This window comes from Quercus suber, unplaced genomic scaffold, assembly GCF_002906115.3.
Source record: "Quercus suber isolate HL8 unplaced genomic scaffold, Cork oak 2.0 scaffold_785, whole genome shotgun sequence".
In the NCBI taxonomy this organism is placed as follows: domain Eukaryota; kingdom Viridiplantae; phylum Streptophyta; class Magnoliopsida; order Fagales; family Fagaceae; genus Quercus; species Quercus suber.
The window spans coordinates 111365-133441 of NW_027070221.1; the positions used below are offsets into that span (position 1 = coordinate 111365).

Below are 22077 nucleotides of genomic sequence, written 5' to 3' on the forward strand. Positions count from 1 at the left end.
TTCTTTTTGTTTGGTTAGGAGTGGAAAAGTGAAAAGATGAAAAAAAGTAAGTTTGTATAAATTTACTCATATACCCTTGATAAAAAATGGTGCCCAAAAAGTGACAAGCAAAAAAAAAAAAAAAAAAATCAAAATTTATTAAAAAATAAAAATATAAAAAATAAAAATCATGTCCTGAAAATAAAAATCATGTCTAGTTAAAAAAAAAAAAAAAAAAAGAAGAAGAAGAAGAAGACAAACAAAACAAAGCACCATGCCACAGCCTAGGAAATCAAAAGAAAAAGGGAAATAAAAAAAATAAAAAGAAGACAACATCCTAAGAAGGTTAAAAAATAAAAAATAAATAAATTTGAGTGAAACCCATGTGCACTGCCCAGGTCAAGCAAAAGCTAAGAAAAAAGAAAAAAGAAAAAAGAAAAAAGAAAAAGAAAAAAAAAAGAAAGGGGCAACAAGATGGCAATTCATCATTTACCCTCAAATTACTCCCTACCTAGTTTTCTCTCCATTTTGAGGGGAAAACTTTTTGGTGGGCCCAAAAATAAAACACTCGAGGCCCACCATTTTTTTCTCTTCCTCCCTTCTAATCAAACACACTCTAAAAATTTTTTTCATTCTCTCTCTCTCTCTCTCTCTCATCCTCCCTAAAATCCACTCTACTAAACTTTTTTTTTTTTTTGGAGAATCCACGTTAAGAGGTGTTCAATTTTCTTTCTTTTGCCAAACAGTGAAAAACACTGTTTTTCACCATATTTTTCTCCCTTTGTTTTCCATCCTCCCTATTATTCCCCAACCAAACACAGTGTAAGGGTTTTGATGGCAGTTAACCTATGAAAGGATATGTTGTGGTTAAATGCAAATTCTGCAGATCAAGGTTGGATAAGAGTGGAGATATGTTATTGTGGGGTCAAAGAGTTTGGCAACCCCGGCCCATTTTGTAATGAGCCCAAGGCCCACGCCGAGGAGGATGGAACGTCTGAGGACAAAGGTAGAAAGTCCAAATTGCCACGGAGCATCGCCGAGGACAACCCTGTCCTCGGCCAACCAAGGCCATAGAAAGGAGGAGCAACAGACCATCAAAGGTAGCTTCCCAAAGCATCCAAAGAGAAAGGACAAGTACAATGTGTTAGCCATGGAAGCATGGTGGAGGAGCAATTCCCAGATAAATTGTCACCTCTGCATTAAATGCCCACAACCAATGTTCTGGCCGCATTAATGAGGAAGTAATCCTTGAACAGTGCTGCCTTGGTTGCTGCAACCCACAGAAAGAATGGGAAGGCGGCTGATGGGACAGACACTCAAGTAGTGACCTACATGATCAATAAATGGAGGGCCAAGATCAACTGAGGAGGAATATATAATATAAGAAATCCTTCAAGAAAGGGAGATAGGCAATTAGAGGCAGAAAACACGATAGCAACTTGTATGATCCTTTAAACCTTCGTAGTGAAGTACTGGAGAAAGAATAAGAGCTACTAGTGCCTCCAGTGAGGGTCAAGGAACAGAATTTTCCACTTTAATCTACGTCCTTGTTATTCAATCCACACGTAACCATGTTTAGTTATTGTTATCCTTACCAAGACCTAGTTCTTAAACTCACTCTCTACAAATTTATTGTATTGGGCTAGCTGGGCCTGAGTTTACTCATCCAGTATTAGGAGTGCTTAAACCTGATCTCTATAGTTATATTTATTGATGTTGACAATCAATATCAATATATATATAAAAGCAGAGACCATATGCGGGAGTGCATGAGGTCTTGCCAAATGGCACTCTAATTTTGCTTTGTGTATTTTTTTTTTCTTTTTACCTCTTTCATTAAGTATTTTTACTATTATCCAAAAGTTCATATTAACTTATTTTACTGTTAGCTTATTAATGTCTCATTAATTTACTAAACTTACACCACACCTTTCTCTATTCTTCATGTCTTTTAGTACACCCACCATTTTAGTATTTTAAAAAAAGCAAAAAAATAATAATTAAGGACTAATAATAATAACTAACCAGATAAGGCCTTGAAGAAAGATAGAGAGACACAAAAATGTTGTGGATTGTTATATAAAATGCATTGTTTCACTATACATTACCAAAATAAAAAAATCTAAGACTGACAAAACATTTGAAAGAGAGAGAAAGAGGGATCTAAGGGGTTACCACCTTTGTTATACAGGCCACCTACTACCATCAAGACACCGAAACCCCTACGGGTTTTTTTTTTTTTTTTTTTTTTTCTTTTTAAAATTAAGGGCTTAAATATGATTCAATTGGAATAAATTCACAGGACAGTTACCACTAAATATTTCAATTAAATAACATATAAATTTGACATTTTACAAGCTATTACATCAAACAAATGATGTCATATCTTAATGCTAAAAAAATAAGAACTATTGAGGAAGTCTGAATACATCGGAAATGAGCAAATTTTCTTGTTCAGATGCATTTACATGTCTTCCTTAAAGCAGAAATACCGTTCACATAAAAAAACTAGATCTTCTTTATGAGTTTCATTGCAAAAATTGCAATAACCATTGAATTCAATTTATTCAGAATTTCAGAAAATCTCTATCTTGCTCAATTATAGTTTGAGATGTCTCAAAACTCTCATATTTAACTTGCTTAAAATTGTTTTCAGCTTTGGCATTGTTAGTATCCATTTTTGTAAGACAATAGATCACAAATACTCTCTCTCGAGCACGAGAAGAAGAAGTTATTACTTATAATGTATTAAAAAAAATTCATGCAATTGTGAAATAAAAGAAGAAAGGTGTGAACACACAAATCCATGAAGCATTAAGAAGAAATTGTATGAGAAATTTGGAGAGAAATGGCATGAAGGTGAAAAATTGTATGAAGACAAGTATTCATGTTGGTGGCATGAAAAATAAAAGAAAAAGCTGGTGACATTATTTGCATGACTCACTTAATGCTATGTTTGGATGTTGGGGGAAGGAGGGGGAGTAGAGTAGAAGGAGGGAGAATAATTTAATTACCTTGTTTGGATAATTTTTAAGGAATGAGGAGGAGGGATTTGGAAGGGTTTGAACTACTTTTAACCCCTTATTTTTAATTCTCCCAAATTAGAGAGATTTGAAGGGAGAGTGGAGCATATGCTTGACCGAATGAATTATCAAATTTACCCTTATCATATTAACAAAATTACAAATGAAATGACTAATTATTTCCCTTTTCCTTACTTAATTTTAAAAACATTCAAACAAGGTGGAAGATAATCATTTTCTTCTACTCTCCTCTCCACTACTCTCCTCTACTCTCCCCTCTCTCCTCTCTCAAAACTTCTAAACATAGCATAAGAAAGTGAGGTTCCATAGCTTCACTATGTCACATAGAGTTATATAAACGACAGTAGACATTGTGGAATATGCTAATGTAGATTTAACAACATTTTATCCATCAAGGACAATATGGTTTGATGGATTATAGTCCAATGCACAATTGTAGACCTTTTAAACAGAAGATTTTGCTTGTTTTCCCTCACTAAAAACAAACTCACCACACTAATATATAGGTTTTTGTTCAATTGGAACCATCATCATCATCATCATTCCTTTTGAAACTTCAACATCCTGATCCTTATTATCAATGGTGAAGTTGGGATTTGATTTTAGGGTGACACAATATATAATTGATGCACATATATATTAAAAGTCAAAGTTAGAAAAAATCAAGTTAGATTTTAATAAGATTCTCAATTTTGAGTCATGTTTTCATTTAACTTTTGTGTCAAGTAAATTATTGAGTGCAAAATATAAAAATCAAAGAGTTCAAATCAAATTAGATTTTAAAATTAAATTTTAATTGAAGTTTAATTTTGCATCAAAATGAGGAGGACGATAGGAATAATTATGTGATAAAATATGTAATAATTGTTTTTTTTCTCCAACGCAACATATTAAAAAGGTTACGGTAGTTGTTACCAGAGAAGCTATCAAATCATTTGTGGTAACTGTTTTTTATTTCGGATAGAAAAAAAGAGTAGCGGTCACCATCATGTGGAAGACCTCTTTTTATATATATATATATATATATTANAAAGAAATACTCATGCAAAATAAAAGAATCAAACAAGAACCACTCAAGTAAATGCCCCCCTGTAATAATTGTTCTTGTAAGTAGTGGGGCATTTGTCATTATAACTATAGTAGTGGTGTTGGGTTTGAAATGCAGGAAAGGAGTATCTGATCAAAGTTCGGCAGTGCTTCTTTATGGAGGGACAAGTTTTAACAAGAAGTTAACTGAAAGAAGTGTTAATGCGTCCCTCCCTCCTAATCTAAACCTCAGTCTGAGGATATCTTTTGCTGATATAAAGTATGCAACTAAGAACTTCGATGCAAAGTTTTTGGTTGGTGAGGGTGGATTTGGGAAAGTATACAAAGGAACTCTTCGGAGTGGAATGAAAGTGGCTGTAAAAAGAAGTGAACCAGGCCATGGGCAGGGTCTTAAGGAATTCGAAACGGAGATCATAATCTTATCTCAAATCCGCCATCGCCATCTTGTTTCTTTGATAGGGTACTGTGATGAGGAGTCTGAATTGATATTGGTGTATGAGTTCATGGAAAAGGGGACTCTAAGAGATCAGCTCTATCATTCAAATGGCAATCCTGAGAGATCATCTTCGCGATTTGAATTATCTTGGAAGCAAAGACTTGAAATTTGCATTGGTGCAGCAAGGGGTCTACATTATCTACACACTGGCCCAGCTGGAGGGATCATTCACCATGATGTGAAGTCAACAAACATTTTGCTCAATGAAAATTATGTGGCTAAAGTTGGTGACTTTGGCCTTTCAAAGTCAGGCCTTTCGGATCCAGATCATTTCACCATGGGTGTAAAGGGTAGCTTTGGTTATCTTGATCCAGAATACTTTAAAACCCTACGGTTTACAGAAAAATCTGATGTGTACTCTTTTGGAGTAGTACTTCTTGAAGTTCTTTGTGCTAGACCAGCTGTTGACAACTCGCTTCTAAGGGAGGAGGCGAGCTTGGCTGAATGGGGGATGCTGTGGCAAAGGAAAGGCCAACTTGAGAAAATTATTGATCCATTGCTGCATGGTAAAATCAAGGCTAGTTCTTTGAAAAAGTTTGCTGAAATTTCTGAGAAGTGTCTGAAGGCAAAAGCTGCTGAGAGGCCTGATATGCATGAAGTGTTATGGGACTTGACATATGCACTGCAGCTTCAAGAAATTACAATTGACAGAGAGCCACATGAAGATAGTTCAACAAATACTTCATTGGAGTTACAGTTGCCTGTTATTTGTCATTTGCCTTCCACTAGAACCCTGATTGAGGAGGAGGATGCACAGATTAAAGAGGATGATGGTTCAAATACAACAGCTTGTGAAGTCTGAGCCCCAGTTAAGGATTGATGGTGCCAGATAGTCTCCACTAGTTTTAGGTACATAATAGTTCATAGGTTCTGTTTGTGGCTTCTCATCACCATAAAATTGTAATATTATTGATGTAGTACTGAATATGAGTTTCAATTTGTGTTATTTTTTAAAATCCGAATCTTAGATTTTAAGGATTTATTTTATAGTTTTCAATTGTATTTACTTTAAGGTTTTCCTAGTCAAAATATGATGTTCCTAATATATTAGCTAATCTTAGGAACATCATTACTTGGGAATTGAGATCTTATTTGGAAAATGAAAAGTATAACTCCTACTTTAAAAAAAAATATATATTTATTTTATGGTTGTCTCTCCTCTCTCTCACCAACTGCCATGTGTTGTCCCTCCATTCTCTTTGTTGAGTGCCATTGCAAAGTTCTTTTTTCACCGAAATTCGAAATGGTAGAGTTTTGCTCACCACAATGAAATGTGAAACAGTATGCTTTTCAAGTGTGAGCAAGTGAGTTTTTGGTTCACCAAAAAGACTGGACAACAAAACACTGCTCAAAAGTCTTTCTAATATATGTAATAGAAATCTCAAATAGCATAATTGAATCAACTCTCACTTTCTTTCGTTGTCCAGGTACTAATACAAAACACTTGAGGGATCAGAATTCAAAAGGTAAATAAAATTGTTAGGACTATTGATTCTGCTTATGATACGGTTTTGATGGCTCCAAAAAATTTTGAACTATAAAAATTTAAGGAAAAAAAAAAAAAGTATATGTGTAACTTCCTCCAACACAGTATGTAGGTTTTAAAAAGACCATCATCATAACTTTTTAAATGAGTCTTGTGATATGTTTAAAAATATAAGTGAGTAGTTTTATAAATCATCACGTAGTGGGATAAAAGAAATTCTCCAAGCTGGTTTGAAGGAAAACCATATCCAAACATTAAAAATTATGGCTTCATAAAGAAAAAATTATGTTATATTAGAGGTCATGCATTAATTACATTAATTTAAGAAATAAAATTCAATTGGAATAAATTCACAGGACAGTTACCACTAAATATTTCAATTAAATAACATATAAATTTGACATTTTACAAGCTATTACATCAAACAAATGATGTCATATCTTAATGCTAAAAAAATAAGAACTATTGAGGAAGTCTGAATACATCGGAAATGAGCAAATTTTCTTGTTCAGATGCATTTACATGTCTTCCTTAAAGCAGAAATACCGTTCACATAAAAAAACTAGATCTTCTTTATGAGTTTCATTGCAAAAATTGCAATAACCATTGAATTCAATTTATTCAGAATTTCAGAAAATCTCTATCTTGCTCAATTATAGTTTGAGATGTCTCAAAACTCTCATATTTAACTTGCTTAAAATTGTTTTCAGCTTTGGCATTGTTAGTATCCATTTTTGTAAGACAATAGATCACAAATACTCTCTCTCGAGCACGAGAAGAAGAAGTTATTACTTATAATGTATTAAAAAAAATTCATGCAATTGTGAAATAAAAGAAGAAAGGTGTGAACACACAAATCCATGAAGCATTAAGAAGAAATTGTATGAGAAATTTGGAGAGAAATGGCATGAAGGTGAAAAATTGTATGAAGACAAGTATTCATGTTGGTGGCATGAAAAATAAAAGAAAAAGCTGGTGACATTATTTGCATGACTCACTTAATGCTATGTTTGGATGTTGGGGGAAGGAGGGGGAGTAGAGTAGAAGGAGGGAGAATAATTTAATTACCTTGTTTGGATAATTTTTAAGGAATGAGGAGGAGGGATTTGGAAGGGTTTGAACTACTTTTAACCCCTTATTTTTAATTCTCCCAAATTAGAGAGATTTGAAGGGAGAGTGGAGCATATGCTTGACCGAATGAATTATCAAATTTACCCTTATCATATTAACAAAATTACAAATGAAATGACTAATTATTTCCCTTTTCCTTACTTAATTTTAAAAACATTCAAACAAGGTGGAAGATAATCATTTTCTTCTACTCTCCTCTCCACTACTCTCCTCTACTCTCCCCTCTCTCCTCTCTCAAAACTTCTAAACATAGCATAAGAAAGTGAGGTTCCATAGCTTCACTATGTCACATAGAGTTATATAAACGACAGTAGACATTGTGGAATATGCTAATGTAGATTTAACAACATTTTATCCATCAAGGACAATATGGTTTGATGGATTATAGTCCAATGCACAATTGTAGACCTTTTAAACAGAAGATTTTGCTTGTTTTCCCTCACTAAAAACAAACTCACCACACTAATATATAGGTTTTTGTTCAATTGGAACCATCATCATCATCATCATTCCTTTTGAAACTTCAACATCCTGATCCTTATTATCAATGGTGAAGTTGGGATTTGATTTTAGGGTGACACAATATATAATTGATGCACATATATATTAAAAGTCAAAGTTAGAAAAAATCAAGTTAGATTTTAATAAGATTCTCAATTTTGAGTCATGTTTTCATTTAACTTTTGTGTCAAGTAAATTATTGAGTGCAAAATATAAAAATCAAAGAGTTCAAATCAAATTAGATTTTAAAATTAAATTTTAATTGAAGTTTAATTTTGCATCAAAATGAGGAGGACGATAGGAATAATTATGTGATAAAATATGTAATAATTGTTTTTTTTCTCCAACGCAACATATTAAAAAGGTTACGGTAGTTGTTACCAGAGAAGCTATCAAATCATTTGTGGTAACTGTTTTTTATTTCGGATAGAAAAAAAGAGTAGCGGTCACCATCATGTGGAAGACCTCTTTTTATATATATATATATATATATATTAATGAAAAGAATAAAACTTCATTAAAAAATAAAAACAGTATATATATATATAATGGAGAAGAACTTGTTTAGAAAATAAGAACTCTTTTAAATTCAAACAAAATAGTTATAATTGCTTAAAACTTATTTGCTAATATTGTTTGGATATGAAGATAGCAAACTCCTATATGCTAAGGTCTAAAATCCTAATGGTTGAGGAGTTTAAGTTTGGAAACAACTTATTTAGTTGAAATTGAAATTTTTTTTGCTAAATATACTGTAGATAAATGTAAAAGTATAGTTGTCAGTATCATACGATACGCAATACGTATCGTATCATGTACAAAAAATTTTGTATCGTAAGTGTATATCGTAAGTGCTCGTAAATCGTCCGATACATAAGTGTGTATCGTATGAATCATATCGTATCGATGAATCGTACATATCGTACAATACATAGACATGTGAGTTTAAAATGAGTTTTTTTGTTAAAATATGTGGTTTTATTTGATTTAAACAAGTTAGACTTTTTTAACACAAAATTATTGGAAAACTTAATTGAGTCTAATTCCCATAAGTTTTTTTTCCCCCTCCCTTCTCTTTCTCCTACAAAATTTAGACTATACTTATAACACTCACTTTCATATATGCAAATATATTTTCTATGCTATTAATAATAAAATGAAAATATAATTATTTTTTATTTTGTTATTATTATTATGAGTCTAAAAAGCTAGAATGCCAAGAAAAAATATATAGAATAAATTATTAGAATAAAAAAACAAACACAAAAATAGTAAATGTTGATAATAATGAAGAAAATGTCTAAAAAATAATGTTGTAAGATGCTGAACATGATGATAACATTGACTTAGATAGAGTTAATTAGATAAGATGATGAAAAGATATTATACTTTGGTTCATATATCATGTATTTTCACTTCTAAGTTTAATCAATTTGAATGTGCATGATACAAACATAAGTTAATTTGATTTGTTTAGTTAGTTTTGTTAAATTTTATTGCATAAGTAATGATTAAATTGGTATTTAATTGAATATATTTCGAATTTATAATGAGTATATCTTTTATATATGTATATCTATAATTATTTTATAATTTTATTAGATGTTTGTGTATCTTAGAATACACATTCGATATGATACATGATACATAAAAATTAAAAATCGATTCACGATTTGACAACTATGGGTAAAAGTTAGTTGAATAGTACAGTGAGACTCGTGAATAGTATCAAAAAATACAGTAAGACCCATAAATAGTAACAAAAATAAACTGAAATTGCAAATAAGTTGAAATTTTCATCTTGTCCCAAAACACACTAAATAGGACAATGGGGTACAGCAAGCACCCCCTTAATTAAGTTTAACCATAGCTTAATCTCAATCCTGGAATCCCAATAATATTAGTCGCAAGACATCTTAAGAACCAACTTTGTAATTTTGTGAATTTAAACTCAAAAATCAAAACAATTCTACTTACTTTTTTTTTTTTTTAAAATAAAAAAACAATTCTACTTACTAATAAGACTATTTGAGTCCATTTACATGAGTCTGAGACCCATCATTAAATGTACTCCACATTTTTCTTGTCAATGTCTTGGCCGTTTCACTCCATTTATTACTCAAACTAACTCCAAATTTTCAATTTTTTTTTCTTTTTGGCAAATATCATCTTAGTTAATTATAAGACACAAAATGTTACTTTTAATTTATTGAGTTTAATTATTTTAGTTTATGAACATTAATCTTATTATTGATAAACATAACCCACTTTCTGAATTATAACGCTGAAAGCCAAAAATTGCTAAAATTTACTTTTTGAAAAAATAAAATTATAGCCAAAATATTGTTTATCTTTAATTTTTTTGAATGAAAAAAAAAAAAAAAAAAAAACGCTCATATTTACAACGTGTCAGCAGATAAGAGGCCCACGTAAACACTCACTAGTAACTGTTTATGTATTCTATAAAACCCAAAATAAGAGTAAGGCCCATGGATTTTTCTCGAAGCCCATAAAGAAAATCACAATCCTAGAGATTTTCTCGATATCCAAACATCTCTCTTCTCTCTCTCTTTCTCTCTCTAGGGTTTTTGATTTTCGTAGATTCACACACTTTCTCTCTCATTTTCTCGGCAATGAATGCTCACTGATAAGAAGGTATGCGAGAAGGTACGCTTACTCTCATTCGAGCCTCGAAGCGTTTCGTTCCCTTAGGGTTTCGGAGGTAACGGCTTTGAGCCCCGTGCTCCTCCAATGAACAGAGGTTCCTCCGAGTACAACAGGAATTCAGATTTGATCGAGGAGTCCGAAGCGAAACCGGCGGCGGCTAGGGTTTTGGAAGAAGAAGGCGGCGCTGGCGGTGCCGATGGCTTGGATTTAGGAGCGGTTTCTGACGAAGCTAGGGTTTCATCGATGGAGCTCGATTCGGAAGCTCCTGAAAGCGCGAGATCCGAAGAGGCTAGGGTTAGGGCTTCTGAAGACGACGAAGATGAAGAGGAGGAAGCTAGGGTTTTTGATGAGAGAAATGAGAAAGGTAAGGCTTTTGAGTACAATTCATTGTTATCCGAATTCGACGAGTACGTTGCAAATGAGAAGAGTGGGGTTTCAGGAATGTCAAGGGCACTGAGTTTTGGGTTTGAAGTCGGTGACATGGTTTGGGGGAAAGTGAAATCTCACCCATGGTGGCCTGGGCATATATTCAATGAAGCTTTTGCTTCGCCTTCCGTGCGTCGAAGTAGGAGAGAAGGCTATGTATTGGTGGCATTCTTCGGTGATAGTAGTTATGGGTGGTTCGACCCGGCTGAACTCATCCCATTTGATGAATACTTCGCTGAGAAATCGCGGCAAACGAATTCGAGGAACTTCATTAAGGCCGTGGAGGAGGCTGTTGATGAGATGAGTAGACGGCGTGGTCTTGGTGTGGTTTGTAAATGTAGGAGCGCGTTTAATTTCCGGGGCACGGAAGTTCAAGGGTATTTTGAGGTGGATGTGCCGGATTATGAGCCCCGGGGTGTTTATTCGGTGAATCAGATTAAGAAGGCGAGAGATGGTTTTAAGCCGAGCGAGTTTCTTGCCTTTGTAAAGCAGTTAGCTTTGATGCCAAGAGGAGGTGACCTGAAAAACATTAGTTTTGTCAAGAATAAGGCTACTGTGTTTGCGTTGCGAAAGGCTCTGTTTGAGGAGTTTGATGAGACCTATGCTCAGGCATTTGGGGTCTCGGCAGGAGGTGCAGGACGCCCACCCCGTGAACCGGTTAATTTAGATCGGCCTCGAGGTATAAATTTCATGCGTTTCCCTCATACTTGGTAGTTATTTTGATTATTTGTTGCACCCCACATTGCATGCTCTTATATCAAAATCTGTTTATTTTAACATCAATCAATTTGGTAGAATGTATTACAAAAATAATTTCAAAGTTGCTATCTTTTTTGTTCCTGATAGTTTCTCTCAGTATGCACTGTGCTCATTGGATGATGGTAGCTAGTTCAAATATTTTAATTATTAATGACTCCAACCACTCCAAAAAGATAGAAAATTTAAGATTTACAAAAAGGTGAAACCTTAAATGAATTAGTGATTGAGATAGTGGGCTCTCGTTTTTCTGGTATTTTTGTTAGACTTCACTTATTGCTAATGAATTAGTAAAATAAAAAAAAAAATTACGATTAGAGATTGGAAAAAATGAAATTCACAATGGATTTCCTAAGAACAACAGGCAGTTGAATTCCTACAGGAGAAGGAACCAATCCCCCTTTCATTTTGTTTCAGAATTGATAAAATGGGTTGTAATGGATTCTTAAGAGCCCAACAAAGTACTGTCTCATAGATGTCATATTTAAATTGGCTTCTTAATGAGTCAATGTGACTACACTGAAAGTTGGAAAGAAAACCTTTTTGAATTTCAATCTTGATGGCTTGGAGCAATTGGGTCGCAATTTCCAATTTCCAAGAAGCTGATGAAGGAAAATAACATACATATTGTACTGAATCAGTTTGATAGTACGCTGGTATTCCAAGCAGTGTTGGGCACGTGAGAGATCCTTTTTAATAAATAAACTCTCATAAGTTTGACGTGGTAATATATTGACATTCTGTGTTAGTTTGACCCATGCATTGGAGCAAAGCGCTCCTTTTAAAGATTGAGGAGTTGATTTTGGGATTTATTCAAATCATCCGTGAGAGCTATTGCTTAATGATTGAGGGTGGTAACTGATTATAACTTTGTTTGAAATTTGGAATGGAGGTTGATTTGGACTACAGATGGTCTTTTTGCAAATAATTACGTAGAAAGCTTTGATTGCTTTATTAGAATTTCTAAGTCTATGTTAGGTGTCTTCTGTAGATTTTTGTGGCATTCAATTGGTGCCTTATGATCTATTTGCTGCTGAAAATGTTAGGTTATGTTTGGTAACAGTTTTTGTTTTCTATTTTCAAAAACTTGTAGTGCCCATGTGCTTTTATTTCATAGAAATGTATGATGGATCACTTTGTAATCTTAGTTTGTTCCCCCTCACTATTCTGTTGTATACTTCTAATTTATGAGAATAGTGTTTTTAAGAATTTTACATTACTTATCCAAAATAAAAAAGAAAATATTAAAAAAGAAATCTTACTGTACAAAGCAAATACTGCAGGTCTTTTTACTTCTGTACTTTTAGCAAATCCCTCATATCAAATTTCCCAATATAATTTTACCCTATTTTTCTTCCAAAATTAGGCCACTTATTCTGATATTTGGTCCATATGTGTTTAATAACCAAGCATTTTCACTCAATTTGTTTTCCGTTTATACCATTATACATTAATAAAGAATTGATGAGGCCTTTTTGGCTTTCTCTTGGTACACCAATTTTACTAGCCAAACTTGTAGATTGTATCCTCATGTTCCTCAAGCCCCTCCCTGTGATTGGCATTCATTTTGCATTAGAGCAATGTCCTATTGCATCCCTGCTATACAAGTTAATCACTTCATATGAGCACTTTACATTATTTGTTTTCTGATTGGTTTGTTGCCTTCTCCAGCTCCTTTGAGCGGTCCACTGGTGATTGCTGAAGCTCTTGGTGGTGGGAAGAGCTCTGCAAAAGCTATGAAAATCAAGGACCAGTCAAAGAAAGACAGATACCTTTTCAAGCGGAGAGATGAATCCATTAGCTTGAAGACCCAGCCAATTACCCCTGGACAGGCAAGTTCCTCTGCCCCATCTGTTTACATGGATGGTTCTGTAAAGACTGCAGCTGGGGATTTTGTCTTGCAAAAGAGGGTTCCAGCAGTCCCTGTAAAGCAGATTCCTGCAAAAGATGAAGAGGTAGCATTTACCAGCAAGGATGGTGTAACCCCAAGTTTAGATGGACCTGGAAAAGAAGCTGTATCATTAGACCTGGCTGCGGCATACAGCAGTACTCTTGGCCAGCAAAATATTTCTTTTGATACGAAGCCCGCTCTTGATAAGGGGAAGGGTTCTCTGCAGGAAATGAAAGAGAGGTCAGGACCAGGTGAATCTGCGGGTCCCACAAGCACAGGCTGGTCTGATTTGTCAGGGGAGGGGGCATCCCCATGTGTAAAAGATGGTGCATCGCTATCTTTTCATCAGGAAGATGAGGCAAAAATGTCAAAACCATACGAAAGTTCTCAACCATCTGAGCTAACCTTTCCAGCGAGACCTGAAGTGGACCATGGATTGGATCAAGTTAAGGATGGTCGTAATGTTGTAGATTCTGTATCAATTGATGCAAAGCATTCAAGTGGCATGAGTACTGATGGTGGAGTCAAGAAGAAGGCAAAAATTATTAAAAGAACTACTGGGGACTTAAACTCTGAGAACTCTGTTATGGGGGAGAAGAAGAAGAAAAAGAGGAAAGACGCTGGTACAGAAATGAGCTCTGAACATCAACAGAAACGTTTGGCTACTGGAAAAGTGGGGACCTCAGTGGGGAAATTAGCAGGAAAATCCACCCAGATTGGTTTGGCTCTGAGGGATGATTTTCGGGTAGAACAACAGAAGAAAAATGCTGGTGGAAGTAACTCCTCATTAGAATCTGTTGGGACTCTTCCAACAGTTGGAATGGGAAATGCTGAAATCGAACTTCCACAACTATTGAGTGATCTGCAGGCCCTTGCTCTTGATCCTTTTCATGGTGTGGAAAGAAACAGCCCTGCAATTGTACGACAGTTCTTTTTGAGATTCCGGTCCCTTGTTTACCAGAAAAGCTTGGCAATGTCACCACCAACAGAGACTGAATCTGTTGAAGTTCGTCCCACGAAATATTCATCTGGTGTTGGTGCCTCTGACACTTCTACTGGTGAGCATGTCAGGGATTTGCCATCCTCAAAGCCAGTAAAATCTATAGTCAGACCTGATGATCCAACAAGAGCTGGGCGGAAACGTGGCCCTTCTGATCGCCAAGAAGAAATTGCAGCAAAGAGGGTAAAGAAGATCAATGCTTTGAAATCATTGGCTGCTGAAAAGAAGGCGGGTCAAAAAATGCCTGAAAGTCAGCGGGGAGAGGGAAGAGAATCAGTGGCGCCGGCCCCACCAAAGTCTTCCAGACCAGATCCTGTGAAGAAAGTGGAACCTTCAGCTAAGACAGTTGACCCCACCATGCTGGTGATGAAGTTCCCTCCCTTTACATCCCTTCCATCTGTTGCAGAGTTGAAGGCAAGGTTTGCTCGTTTTGGGCCGATAGATCAGTCAGGTCTCCGTGTCTTTTGGAAGTCCTCCACATGCCGTGTTGTGTTCCTGCACAAGCTTGATGCCGAAGCAGCCTACAAATATGCAGTTGCAAACAATTCCTTATTTGGCAACGTGAATGTGAGGTGCCACATTCGGGAATTGGGAGGTGGTGCACCTGAAGGTACTGAATCCGGCAAGGTCCGAGGAGATGACAATTCCAATGAGACCCCACGGGTGAAGGATTCTGCAGCAGCTGTACAAAGACCAGCATCAGCGCTTGTAAACCAGTCTCCTCTAAAGCCGGCAGTCCAGCTCAAATCATGTTTGAAGAAGGTGTCCGGTGACGAGTCAGGGCAGGTAACTGGTGGTGTTGGTGGTGGTGGTGGTAGTAGTAAAGGTACCCCGCGTGTAAAATTCATGTTGGGTGGGGAAGAAAGTAGTAGGACAGAGCAATTGATGGTTGGTAATAGAAACAACTTCAACAACAATGCTAGTAATGCAGATGGTGGTGCACCTTCTTCTTCTGTTGCAATGGATTTTAATAGTAAGAACTTTCAAAAGGTCATTCCTCCATCTCCATCGCCTATTCTTCCTCTTCCTCTTCCTCTTCCTCCTCCTCAATATGCTAAAGTCCCACATAATAATATGCATCATTCAGAAACAGCAGCAGCAGCACCCAGAAATAGTCACAATCTTATTATTAACACTCCCACTGCACCACCCAATGCAAACACAGTTGACATCTCACAACAGTTCCTTAGCCTTTTGACAAGGTGCAATGACGTTGTCACTAATGTGACGGGCTTGTTAGGCTATGTGCCTTACCACCCTCTTTGATGAAACTGGTATAAAATTATCCCATCATCATCAAAAAATGGATAACATGGATTATAGCATGAAATATGCGGGCAAAAATTTCACGTTGAGAGGGCTGCATTATTGCACTCCAAAAGCTACTTACATTATTGATCGCTCATGGCCATGGGAGAGTGCAGCAACTGGTACCAAAAGAAACGTGGGGTCTTATCGAAGAGGCCAAATTCAAGAGCGTATCTTGGGCTTATAGATGATGTAATTCGAATAGTGGATACTCCAAATGTACTGATATTGATAGTGGCATCTTTGTGTTGTCTTTTTTTTTTCTTTTTTCCATATTTATTGTTGACATATGAGGTGTGGGCCATAGAATATCTGCTCACGGCATTTCAGTTTTTTTTTTTTTTTATTAGCTTTGTTTTAAACTCAAATAGTGATGGAAATTTGCTCATACATGCATTTTGCATGGCCGGCATTGCCTTAACATGGTGCAACAACACTTGCATCTACCTTGCGTTGGGGTTCTGCGAGCAAGCTTTTGAACTTTTTCTTCGTGCCCGTGAGATTTTAGTGCATTACTGGCATAGTTATTGAGGTCATTTCGGAATTTGCACCCAATTGTAGCTCTCAAGATATTGGGTTTTGGCAACCAAATTTGTTTTTGTAAAGAATGAATATTTTTAAGACAAATAAATGCCTACCCACATGTCGGAACTAAGCTTCAATATAGGCTTCACGAGCCCAGTTAAACAAGCCTACTTAGAAAATCACTAACAAAGCTTGGACCCGTAGTTGATACGTAGTGGAATTCTTCCCAAAAAGCCTGTTCCAATTTCTAAAGTATGCCACTGTGTCCCTATCAATCAATCGCTTTCGCATGTGCTTGGGAGGAATCTGTGCGTCAAATCGTCGTCTTTCTATACGTTAAAACTCAACGGCTGAATCAGGGTCCACACTCCACAGTGACTCCTCCTCCACATTCCATTCCAAGAAAGTCCCTTTCGAAAAGCCACTGTCTAATGCTCATTAGCCATGACTTGTTAGTTGAAAACCTAAATGCCTTTTTCCTATACCAACTAGCCCCACGAAACTAACGTTAGATACCACGCTGAATGAGACGTCACATGATTTTTACCTTGACACCCATATAAAAGAGTATACATGAAGCATTGACTTTTTAATAGTAAATAATAGTGGAGTGGTGTCTAATTAAACTTTTCCGATCTTTATTTACGAGACATTCCAAAATATATTCTTAAAAACTCTTACGGATCAATAATGTGCTAGATTTAAATTAAAATTTCTAGATTTATTTTGCTCCAACCAATGAGCTCACCATCCAAATATTCCTATGAGAGTAAAGTAGCAATGCTAATGATACACAAATTTTCATATCTTGATGATAAATTTTGATTTGAGTAATATCATTTTGCACGAGTTCATTTGTATGTTTTTAGACTCCTTAAAACACAACTGAATTAACCTAGTTAATTAGCCAAGTTATTACTTAGTCTAAATTCCAGATCTAGGTCATCATAATCAAACAATCATATCATGCATAGCAGTAGAAAACATTTTGCACGAGTTCATTTGTATGTTTTTAGACCCCTTAAAACACAACTGGATTAACCTAATTAATTAGTCAAGTTTTTACTTAGTCTAAATTTCAGATCTAGGTCATTACAATCAAACAATCATATCATGCATAGTAGCAGAAAAGTAAATAACACAATGATATGATGACTCAGGAAAACCAAACCAGTAAAAACTTGGGGTGGATTTAATCTAACTATCCTTAAGGTAAACTTGAATCCACTATAGAAAGAATTGAAGTTTTACAATAGAATTTAGACCACTAACATTTTATTACTACTTACCAATAGAAACTTACTGACAGGACTGCGTGCAAGCTCCGAGACCATGAACTTCTTTTTTGGATTCTCCAACAAGTACAAACACTCCCGCTTGTGTATCTTTAAGCTCTTATGGCAGCAACTGAATGATCATCAAGTTCTTGAAGAAATTTCCTTCTTGATAATCCTAAACTTGTGTAAAGGAAAGCTCATCATAGAGATTTACACAAACCGCAATATGAGCAACATCTAAAACGTGGCTAGAGTTTGCCTTATATACCTAGGGCAAAAACATAAAACCCTAAACGTTTTAATGAGATAGAGCTGAGTTGGAATTCTGCAGAAAAACGCATTCTGCCCGATTTTCGATTGATGGAGCCTAAGCTTCGATCAATCGAGCCAGGCCGAAATGTATAGTAACTTCTGCGTCAACTCAATTCCAACTTTACATAAAACACAATTTTGAGTAAGCCTAAACAAGACTAAATAACCTGTTTTGATCATGGTTTGCCAATATTACACATTAAAGTTCTAAAGAGTTCTAAATACATAAATTCCTAAATTTTTAGAACCTAACATCATTATTAACACATCATGCCAACAATTATTGAAAAAAGATTATGAAATTTATGTTACATTTTTCAAGGTTTTGCTAAATTTCTACACTATAAACAAAATAAATTGATTAAAATAAGTTCATCTAGACCCAAACAAAGAACTAAAAAAAATGTTTTTTTTAACCTCTAATTTCTTTAAAAGAAAAAATAAGTGGAAAAGGAGAAGAAGAAAGGGTTTCTATATACCCACATAACTTGCACAATGCATATTGTTTTCTTTTAATGATTTTATTGATAATTATTATGCTTTTTTCAAATATATAATTCAATAATGGAGAGAGAAGTTGAATGATGCCAACTAATTAAATTACACACAAGGCTCTTGACATGGTAAGTGGTGAAAGAAAAAGAATTTTCTTTATTATACTGTACAAAAATACTAAGATTCAAAAGTAAAAGTTACCACTGTACACCTTTAATGCGATGGTCACTCTACAAGTATAAGTACTTGTAGAATGTGGGGGTAATGGCTGAGGTTCAAATTTTTAGGAGGGAACTTCATACACACATATACTTATATTATGCTAGAATATAATTCTATCTTGTAAAAAAAAAAAAGTAAAAGTCAACATTTTACTTAAACCGCTGAGATAAGAAAAGTTATAAATGGTAATGTATCAGTTCAATTTTACGATTTTACTACAGTATATACCTTCCAACGAAATAAAAGGGCCAGTAACACGCAAAAAACACGTCTTCTAATATACACGGCAATAAAGATTACCTCCCACCTAAGGAAAGGAAACATCCCACAAAAAATAAAAACAAAAATAAAAATAATCTTTTCCCACTCCCTAGAAATATCAAGATTTTTCATGAAAAAGAAATCTTTTAAGCATTAACCAAAAACTCAAATATTTATTGTGACTTAACTCCTAATTCCTTAATAACTCTATCTATAAGTGTCAAAATTGATCCAAACCTCTCGTCTTCCAAATCCTATTACACAATTTAATTCAAAACGCGTATATTATTAAAATAAAAAAAATAAAAAAAAAAAGCTAAGGTTACATCTTAAAAAAAAAAAAAATGCTAGAATCACAATTCTTTATACAAATTTTAACAAAATTTATTACGTGGTTCATTATAAGTGGTCGAGAAAAAATAATAAGTTTATATAAGTCTACAATATCAATCATAACTCATCACTTAACAAGAATTGTAACAAAAATTGCCTAAATAGATGTGGTATTTAATATTTTTTTTTATTAATTTTTTTTTTTTCACAATTTATTTTTATATATTTTTTAAAAATTTTGGATTCTTATCTAGAAGGGTAACAGTTTTGTCGTCACCTCCATAAATACCTCTATTCGGTTCTCACACGGTCACGATACCTCCCGAAATTTCACATCTCTTTCCTCACACACTCTCTCTATCACTATATATAGCCAATTCTCATCCAAATTCCCATACCAACAACAACAATAACTTCTCGATTTTCTTTCTTCAAAACAAAAAAACACCTCCTTTTATATATATTTTTTTCATATCCAAATTTTCTTTGTTCTTCTTTGATCCGAGAAAACTTCAAGAATGGAGTGCAGGCATTTGGATATCACGTTGAATTCGGCCAAGGACTTGAAGGACTTGAATCTTTTCTCCAAGATGGACCTGTACGCCGTCGTTTCGATCCACGGCGACTACTTCAACAACAACAACGCCAGTCAGCAGAGAACGCACATCGACAAGGACTGCGGCCCGAACCCCAAGTGGAATTTCCCCATGAAATTCACCGTAGACGTCAGCGCGGCGGAGCAGAACCGCCTCGCGCTCGTCGTGAAGATCAAGGCGGAGAAGAAACTCGCCGGCGACAAAGAAGTCGGCGAAGTCCACGTGCCCATCAAAGAGCTCCTCGAGAGCTACGGCGAGGAATCGAAGGACGAGAGGCGCGCGAGCTACAGCGTCAGAACCCCGTCCGGAAAAGCCAAAGGGGTGTTGGATTTCACGTACAAGTTCGGCGAAAAGTTCACCGCGACTCAACAGAAGGCAAAGAACGCGGACACGGACACGCCTGTTACGGCGTATCCGGTAGGATACGGGGCGGCGGGACCTAGCGGTGGCCCTGCTCCCGCGTACCCTCCGCCGGGAATGCTGGCTGCTGGGACGGTGGCGGCTGCTTATCCTTACGCGCACCAGCCGCCGCCGCAAGGCGGGTATCCGCCACCGCCTATGTACGGCGGATACCCGCCTCAACCGGCTTATAACGGCGGTTATCCGCAGTATCCTCACCAACCGGCCCCGTATCCGCAAGCCGGGTACGGCGGGTACGGCGCCAAGCCGCCTAAGAAGAGTGGCGGCAGCGGTGGGAAGATGGCGTTGGGACTAGGAGCTGGGTTGCTTGGTGGGTTGCTGGTCGGAGATATGATCTCTGACGTGTCTGAGATGGGCGCTTATGATTCTGGATATGATGCTGGGTTTGATGATGCGGGTGGTGATTTCTAAATTCTTAGGGTGGTTTCTTGGGGTTTGGATTTTGATTCTTGATTTTTGATGTTTTTTTGGGTTCAGTTTCGTTTAGGTAGATATATGCTGGCTGTGAATGTAAATGGCAGTATGAGGATTTGATATCGTACTAAATAAATTGCCGGATTTAAATCTGTATTTTGTTTTGGATGATTTTTTGGTTATTGTACATAGATTTTTTTTTTTTTTCTTAAATCATGTGTTGGCTATTGAATCCCTGATCTGATTTGTGAAGGGGAACATTATTATCTAGTTCTCACCCTAAATTGTTAACAAATTCATGGAAAACTATTGGAATTTGTAGGGTTTTTGATAGTTATTTGAATTTCTCTCAAGTTTTGATGGGGAATATTGAGTTTTTTTTTCTCTCAAATTTAGATTTTAGTTGGATTGGTTTTGCTTTTGCACACTATTGATTCATGTTGCAAATTTTAATGTCCTTTTTTAATTTAGTGTTTGCTATTGAATCCTTGATCTGGGAAGCATGATTATCTAGTGTCTCACCCTATAAAATGGTAAAAACTTCATGGAGGGGATGTTGGATTTTGTTGGTTTTATCATTAATGTTGGGTATTTGTTTCTCTTTTCTGGGAGTGATGGGAATTGGGGTTGAGAAACGAAAGGCTTTATCTCAGGAAAATTCTATTCAAATTCCGTCACCTTTGCCAATTCAATTCATGTAGGCATGGCTAATTCTGAATCTTCCTTGTGTTCTGTATTCATGGTCAAGTTTTGGTGAGGGAATATCATGAGTTTTTTTATTTTTTATACCAAATTCCTTGAGTTCTTTTGTCTACTTTGAATTCTTGATTGCTTGGGGGTGATTTTCAACTCATTGTGTTTGGAATATTTACGGGCATGCAAGATGGGGAAAGGAGGGGACCTTAAGGCTTAAAATTGGTTTTAGAATATCACTCTGGTGTGAGTTGGTGCTAACAAAGTAACAATTAGTATTACTATTTAAGGAGTGATTTAGATTTTCACTATTTTGACATTAATGATAGAGAGAGGTGATACTCCTAATATTTTTTTTAGAAACAAAAATTAAAGGTATAAACTCCTAATCCTAATAGTACTGTAGTAATTATCAAAATTTAAAAAAAAAAAAAGAAAAAAAAAAAAGAAAAAAAAAGGATTTGATAGGGTTTGAAGGATATACCCATGATGGATAGATTTTTTTTTTTTTTTTTTCCTCAAATTTAGATTTTAGTTGGATTGGTTTTGCTTTTGCACACTATTGATTCATGTTGCAAATTTTAATGTCCTTTTTTAATTTAGTGTTTGCTATTGAATCCTTGATCTGGGAAGCATGATTATCTAGTGTCTCACCCTATAAAATGGTAAAAACTTCATGGAGGGGATGTTGGATTTTGTTGGTTTTATCATTAATGTTGGGTATTTGTTTCTCTTTTCTGGGTGTGATGTGAATTGGGGGTGAGTTGGGGGTTAGGAGACAAAAGGCTTTATCTCAG

The 22077-nt window shown here is 35.6% G+C and overlaps 3 protein-coding genes across 3 annotated transcripts; all 3 read left to right on the forward strand.

Annotated features, from left to right (window-relative positions):
* The first annotated feature begins 4059 nt into the window (after nucleotides 1-4059).
* On the forward strand, nucleotides 4060-5712 carry LOC111999913 (receptor-like protein kinase HERK 1). Its single transcript, XM_065767240.1, has 2 exons — nucleotides 4060-4100; nucleotides 4189-5712. Exons 1-2 carry the CDS (start codon nucleotides 4066-4068, stop codon nucleotides 5366-5368), a joined length of 1215 nt encoding a protein of 404 aa, XP_065623312.1. The 5' UTR covers nucleotides 4060-4065; the 3' UTR covers nucleotides 5369-5712.
* A 4467-nt stretch (nucleotides 5713-10179) lies between these two features.
* LOC111999912 (PWWP domain-containing protein 1) lies at nucleotides 10180-16153 on the forward strand. The gene is made up of 2 exons (XM_024032018.2): nucleotides 10180-11456; nucleotides 13205-16153. The coding sequence occupies exons 1-2, from the start codon at nucleotides 10436-10438 to the stop codon at nucleotides 15688-15690; spliced, it is 3507 nt and encodes a 1168-aa protein (XP_023887786.2). The 5' UTR covers nucleotides 10180-10435; the 3' UTR covers nucleotides 15691-16153.
* Nucleotides 16154-19481: 3328 nt separating this feature from the next.
* LOC111999914 (protein SRC2 homolog) lies at nucleotides 19482-20743 on the forward strand. Its single transcript, XM_024032020.2, has one exon. It carries the CDS (start codon nucleotides 19676-19678, stop codon nucleotides 20582-20584), a length of 909 nt encoding a protein of 302 aa, XP_023887788.2. The 5' UTR covers nucleotides 19482-19675; the 3' UTR covers nucleotides 20585-20743.
* Nucleotides 20744-22077: the final 1334 nt, after the last annotated feature.

Excerpts from the sequence above, each read along its gene's own strand:
- LOC111999913 (XM_065767240.1), top strand. The coding sequence starts at position 4,066 with ATGCAAAATAAAAGAATCAAACAAGAACCACTCAA. Across the intron at positions 4,101-4,188 it reads ATCAAACAAGAACCACTCAA|GAAAGGAGTATCTGATCAAA; the intron begins GTAAATGCCCCC and ends TTTGAAATGCAG.
- LOC111999912 (XM_024032018.2), top strand. The coding sequence starts at position 10,436 with ATGAACAGAGGTTCCTCCGAGTACAACAGGAATTCAGATTTGATCGAG. Across the intron at positions 11,457-13,204 it reads TAATTTAGATCGGCCTCGAG|CTCCTTTGAGCGGTCCACTG; the intron begins GTATAAATTTCA and ends TGCCTTCTCCAG.
- LOC111999914 (XM_024032020.2), top strand. The coding sequence starts at position 19,676 with ATGGAGTGCAGGCATTTGGATATCACGTTGAATTCGGCCAAGGACTTG.